This window comes from Apis dorsata, unplaced genomic scaffold, assembly GCF_000469605.1.
Source record: "Apis dorsata unplaced genomic scaffold, Apis dorsata 1.3 scaffold_381, whole genome shotgun sequence".
Classification (NCBI taxonomy): Eukaryota; Metazoa; Arthropoda; class Insecta; order Hymenoptera; family Apidae; genus Apis; species Apis dorsata.
In genome coordinates this window covers 32,536-39,789 of record NW_006263643.1, presented here as the reverse complement: position 1 = coordinate 39,789, position 7,254 = coordinate 32,536, and the positions used below count along the sequence as shown (strand labels likewise).

Genomic DNA, 7,254 nt, shown 5'->3' with positions numbered 1-7,254 from the left:
AAAAAAAAAAAAGAAATTCAATTAATAAATTGATTTAACGTCTCGTTCCAGGTTTGCGTCAAATTCCTCGAGATCTCAGACAATTGGAGCGGCGTGATCCGTTTCGGTTTCACGAGCAACGACCCGATTAACCTCAGAAATGGGCTTCCAAGGTACGCCTGCCCAGATCTGACCAATAAACCCGGTTACTGGGCTAAGGCCATGGCCGAGAGATTCGCCGAAAGGGACACGGTGCTCTTCTATTACGTCACGTCCGCAGGGGACGTGCACTTCGGCATAAATGGCGAGGAAAAGGGCGTGTTCTTCAGCGGTGTCGAGACACGGGGCCCATTATGGGCCATCATCGACGTGTACGGTAATAGCACAGCGATCGAGTTCGTCGATCCTAACAGACAACACTTCAATAACATCAGAAGAGGGACCGAGCACAGCAACGAGGACAACGCGCAGCATAGCAGGCACTCGGCCATGGACGACGCGAGCAACGCGAGCAGAGACGTCGAGAGGATTATAGTTCCGTCCATGCAGGGCATGTCGATCCATCACGAGCCCGACGTCGAGCTGCCTGGACTCAGGTTTCAGCCTCCCGGTGTCATCTTCACGCCGTTACCCTTCCACTCGTGAGTATCTTAAGGACGATCTCTCTTTGTCTCTGATTTTAATCGTTCGAAGGGCGATCATTCTAATCGCTCGAAGGGCACCTTTTGATCGAGCATTAGAATGATCGGTTTTTATCGATCCCCCTTTTTGCAATGCGCTTGAGATAGAACAAAGATTGAGGAGAAATGAATACAAGGGGAAAAAGTTGAAAAATATATATCAAATAAAACACAATATATATATATATATATAATACAATTATATAATATTTTTATAGTAATAGTATATATATTATATAATACAATAAAACACAATATTATATATATAATATTATTGATATTTTGTAAAATAGAATTCTATTTATATATTGTTCACTTAACCATCATCTCTATCCTCATCAATTTTTTGGAAATTGGACCTCGAGTTTCGAGCGTACCGAATGAAATTTGACACCAATCGTTAATTGTTTCAGCATGTATCAATATAGTGCATGAGAAATTCGTCCATAAGAAAATAACAAGAGAAATAGCAAAAGAGAAACAAAGGATCTCCATTTGTTCTGCATGAGCACAATATGTTGATTTAGTAGTAGGATTTTTGTAAACTATGAGAGGATACATTTTGTCAATAATTACTTTGCTTCTGAAATCAATTTATATCAATCCTTTGAAATCATTATTCTGTTTTAATCATACTTGATATATTCATTTATTTTCTTTATCCAGTTGATTCGATTGTAGATGATAACCAATTATGTATGACACGAAATAATATAAAATATGACATCAAAAAGTGAGGCAATAATATCCATACTTTTTATCTTCGCCATTTTTTTCGTGAATGAACATGTAGGATATTGATATCTTGAGATAGATTAATTAGAGATAGATTTTAAGCAACATTTCCTTTGGAAAAATTTTTGTTTCGACTTTAATGAATTACTTTATTAACAAAAAATATTGGCCAATCACGGAGCCAATCATACATTTAAATAGAAATCAAACCACATTAAATGTCAATGACACACGTCATTGGTTGAACTTGAAGAAATAAGTTCAAATAATATATATCTTCTAAGAAAGTATGACGAATATTTATTGGCAAAATTCGAATTATATATTATTCCACCATATATTAATAAACCAATTAATTACTATTTGTTTTAAACAAATTTATTCATTATTCAAAATTATGAAATAAAAAATATTTTTCTATAAATATATTAAATTTATGAACTTATAATTCAATTTCATTTGTAATAAAGAACATGTTTATTGTAATTAATGATTGAAATTAATTCAGATAACAAAAGTCAACTAAAGTTCACTTAATTAAATATTGATGAAAATTTCGATAAATGGAATTTTATTGTACTTAATTTAAATTTATTTAGAAACTTTTTTTAAAACAATAGAACAATTAGAATGATATTCTATTAATTTTTATTTATTAATATATTAATTAAATGATATAAATTAGGTAATGTGATATAGATTTTAATAATATTAAGTTTTAAGAATTCTAAATTATTTATGTAAAATTTTGATTACTTCAAAATTAATAAAAAATTTACTATTTCATATAATATCATTGAAAATATTTAATAACTTATTTTTTAAAAAATAATTTATTGTTTAATTAATAAAATATAATAAAAAATTAATAAAATACTATTCTAAGAAAATGTTTTCGTTTTAAAGTTTTCAGATAATTTAATTATAAAATTAAAATTGAATCGGCATAAGGTTTCATAGTATGCTATCGATTCGTTCGTGGCTATACTGTTCAATTAGAATCGTTTTCCGGTATCGTTTGTCTTCAAACTCAATTTCCGTCACGTATGTAACTTATTCCGTGGTCTTACAATGATTGAATATTAATAAGCTCTTTTTCATGTATTTTAATTCCTACAATAAAGTTTAAATTTTTAATTTCTTTCACAAGAAAACGAAAAACTTACTTGATAAAAACTTTAAATAATTTAAACATAATTAATTATATATTATGCAAAATATTCCATTTATAATGAAGATTATAGTAAATCATAGTAAATCATATATGAAAAAACATTCATATTTAAAATATTCAATATATACTTTATGAATTGAATTAATATTTTTTCAATAAAAATTTAATAAACGTTCACTGTTCAAATGAATTTATTATTGTTTAAATGTGAACTGATTCAATGATCTTAACATTTTATACAATCAAGGAATACTTTTCTAGAAATAGAAAAGATTTAAAGATCAAAAAATACCAAGAAATTTTAATCTTCAATTTAATTTAAAACATTTTTCTTAATTTTTTAATTGTCTAATATTATAAAATTATGTCTAATATTATAAAATTAACGATTTTTATTGATTTTTAATCTGTGATATAAAAACATCAATATCAAAGAAACTACTTATAATGTTATGCTATGATAAAATTTCTTATGGATTCAAATTTAAAAACTTTAAACAAAAGCAATATTAATAATTGATATAATTGAATTCTACAATAGATCATAGATCATAATTTCAAGTTTTAAACTCTAAAAAAAATTATCCGTATTTAGAAAAATTGCATTTCATAAATTAAATTTTGATACATATGACTAATTATAAAATACAATTTTTTTTAGAATTTAAATATTAAAATTAGAAAAAATAAATTAAAACTTAAAACTTAAAACTTATGATCTGATTTAGATTTTGATATTAATTATTACATTTTCAATATTTTTATTTTCAATTCTACAAATAAAATGATTTACTAATTATTTTATTCATTTCTTCATTTTTTTAGAACTCGAGGCAGAAACATCCGTTTTAGTAATCAACAGTGCGTGGCGACAAGGACCGACACGGAATTCTGCCATGGCTATGCATTTACAAGCCAACCACTGCTACTAGGCGAACGTTTGGTCGTTCAGATCTTAGCCACAGAACCGATGTATGTTGGCGCCCTCGCTCTAGGCTTGACATCTTGCGATCCGGCTCGACTCACTCCAGAAGATCTACCAGACGACAGCGATCTTTTATTGGATCGTCCAGAGTATTGGGTAGTTTCCAAACATGTCGCATCGAGTCCTCAACCCGGTGACGAAATAGCCTTCACAGTGACTCACTTTGGAGAGGTCCAAATGAGCAAAAATGGCGGACCACCGAATGTAGTAATGCACGTGGACCAAAGTCTTCAATTGTGGGCATTCTTCGATGTATACGGCAGCACGCAACAAGTCAGGATGCTTGCCGAGAGGCCTACATCACCACCTAGACAGCGCCAAAGCAATCCTTCACCGGCGACAGTGTTGCAACAGCAACAGCAGCAACAGCAACAACAACAGCAACACTGTAATCACAGTAACGCGGCCACAGAACTATCCAGATTCTCAGAAATGGTTCAGTTTAAACCAGCCATAGGCGGAGGTACCGTGCTCGTGGTGAATCTTCCGCCTCAAACAGGCTATGTCACACCGTCCTCGTCTACTCCCCAACCTACATATGCCTCTGCCGGACACAGAAATCAACACGTTCATCTTCCAGCAACAGTTGCCACCGCATCCACGGCGTCAACGTTGCATCCTGGATCATCCAGACAATCCTCGCCACCTTTGACAGGCACTATGGCCAGTACAGGATCCTCCACTTACGTGGAGCCAGTAAATTACCAGAGTCTCGACGGTACTCTCATCTCTCAGGCATCTTCCCATCTGCAACAATGGAGCGAGGGCCTCCAACCTACGCCTGGTCAGCCCAACGAATGTTCAGTTTGCTATGAAAGAAGCATCGATAGTGTGCTGTACATGTGCGGCCACATGTGTATGTGCTATCCTTGCGCCACACAACAGTGGCGCGGCAAAGGTGGCGGACATTGCCCACTTTGTCGAGCAACCATCAGGGACGTGATCCGGATTTACAGATCCTGAACGATGGCGCAGCCAGTTCGCGAAAGGAACGGTTCCAGGGGCTGATGCTTGGCCAGCTCGCGTTAAATCGTCCTCTCGAAACAAGCAAACGCTGTTTTCATTGTACAATTCATCGTACGCAACATTTTGGTGTTCTCGTCTGTGGAGAAACTATGCTTAGGATAAATAATATCTTCGATAACGGACTTACGTAGAAGCGTCCAATTATTCTTCTGCTAATTCTTCCGCAGATTTGGTCCTATGTTGATGAGTAGTTTGATTGTTACGAGATTCTCAGGATCTTAGAATTTTAGCAAACAATGAAAAAAATGTAGAAATGATGTTTCGGATGAAAAGAAGTGATTTAAAATTACGTTTGTTACTACCAAATTGATATATAAGACGAGAACATATGGAATATCTTCGTTGGATCGTGAAGACGGGAAAAGTTCTGATTCATCGACGGTTTTGCTATCCTCGTAATGTCAATGAGATTTATATTACTGAACTATACAAGATATTCGCACGAAATAGATGGAAAATTTAAAGGATTCTAAACATTAAAACAAAAATAAAAGTTGATATGCAAAAATATCAATTGAGGCTTATTTATTAAAGAATGAGCAATTTAATTGTTTATAATTTAATTGTTCTTATTGCTTTAAATGAAGCGAAATCTATCTTCTATCTTTGTTTCGCTTCATTTAGTGCAAAATTATATTTCTTGTAACTTAAAAAATAAGTTTCAACCGACATCTTTGTATATCAAGTTTTATTTGTTATATTTTGGTTTTTAGTATTGCCTCTTAAATCTTTTATTTACTTCGTCCGCACATCGTATACCAGTTTCAAACGAGAGACATAAAGATTCTGTATACGCGTGTATGCCTCTGAGCTTCACAGAGAATAAAGGAAATGAGTGAACGTATGAAAGATAGAAAAGCGAATGAATGAAGAGATTCAGAAAGAAAGAAAAAGAGTAACATTAATCTTAGATATTTTCACAATCGATATTATATATAATATTATCGCTACCGTTATTATCATTACAAGTTATTGCTGTTACTATTCTCAGCTCTTCTTTAGTTATTATTTTCATTTGTATGATTAGTAATATTATTCATGATTCAACAACGACAACAGTCGTAAGTTATTCTTATATGAGAATAACTATATCGGCGAATACCATTATTTTTTATCACTTCAGGCGAATAAATCATCGTATCGACAAAAGTATCGTCATTTGTATCCAACTTTTAGTCGAGATCGATATCGTAGCGTGACTTTTATTTAATGATTAAAAATAATACGCCTCGTGTGATTAATAAAGCAAGCGCCTAAGGCGTGCATAGGTTAGATTTATGTCACTTTTATATCCCCATCTGGGTTTTATGTTATTCATTTTCCTCCTTCGTCTTTTAATTTGCTCTCGCAGAATTGGAACGACCGCGTCATAATCGTGTCCTCGAGCTTGCAAAAAGACGCGCGAGCGCGTGTCCTTTCCTCATTTGTTACTTTCGACAATAACGCTTGGATATGTATGTGTAACTTTGAAATTATTAGCGGTTTGAACGATACCATAACTGGTGGTGTGTGTATAATCGACTGCTATGTATTACGTCGTATGTATTACCAAAGAAATAACGCGACATGATTCCTCCCCGCTCTGTGTACGTTTTCAACAAACTCGTATGCAGCCTCCTTCATGCAACCAGCCTTAAAAGGACGATGGTTTTTGATACGTTTTAGAATTTAGCGTTACCGTTTTTCTACCAAGTTCGCGCGCCTTCAATGCTATACAAAAAACGAACGTAGTCTCGTTTCCGGCAGTTACAATGTGCAGATCGTAAATAAGATGTTCAAAATTTATATTAGATTATGACACTGACGCATTAGTCTAATTGGCGATTGAGGCGTTTTCGAATGTAAATTATGTTTTTTTGGAAAAGAATTTTTGATATTTTAAAAAATATTAAAAATATAAAAATATAATTCCAAATATTAAAGCAAACTTTGTTCTTATATAATTAAAATTTTAATTAATAATATTGAAATTTAATCAATATTGAATTAATTGTATTATAGTACATATTATAGTATTAAAAATTTCCAAAAAAATATAATTCAAGTTCGAAAACTTTTATTAAAAAATCGAGGCAACAAAAGTCTAAAATTGTTCATATACTATTAATTATAGATCTAATGAGACGTTACACATATCTTTAACTGCAAACCTCCGCATTATATTCCTAACTTTATTGAAACGACAAAAGTACAAGCAAAGTTACTATACATTAGATTGCGTAGCGTTTTAAGAATCAATATTTAGAGGCTTTTATCAGTGTTGACGACTAAAAGGAAATTATTTGAGAAGCTCAATAGTCAAACAGACGTTAGTTCATCAAATTTTTATATCTTCGATATCTAAAAATAATCTTATAATCCAACGCTATAATAATTAAGTTTCTATGATTCTTTTGATTATGATATCTAACCTCTCTCGACCATTGAGTTTCTCACTTGTTATGACTAAAAATAATTTATAGAATTTTGTAGCGTCTCGTACGATCATTCTTTTACTATTTAATGTCTCGAATATATGTTTTGCGATTGTAATTTGTCTGGACGAGTAATCACTGCCCCACGAGTTTACATTATTTTGATGCGGGCAAAATATAAAATTGATTGGTCGTGAAATGATAACAATAATCTCATTGCACGGTCAGTTGAACATCAGAGGATCATCCTCCCTATGTAAA

The 7,254-nt window shown here is 32.6% G+C and overlaps 1 protein-coding gene across 5 annotated transcripts in view; it reads left to right on the top strand.

Annotated features, from left to right (window-relative positions):
* LOC102677440 (protein neuralized) overlaps positions 1-6,301 on the top strand; it is a 181,030-nt gene extending 174,729 nt beyond the window's left edge. For all 5 annotated transcript variants that reach the window (XM_006618874.2, XM_006618869.2, XM_006618873.2 and 2 more), the window contains 2 exons: positions 52-620; positions 3,394-6,301. In XM_006618874.2, coding sequence (XP_006618937.1) covers positions 52-620; positions 3,394-4,516 — 1,692 coding nt within the window. In that variant the 3' untranslated portion in view covers positions 4,517-6,301. The remainder of the gene's footprint in view (positions 1-51; positions 621-3,393) is intronic.
* Positions 6,302-7,254: the final 953 nt, after the last annotated feature.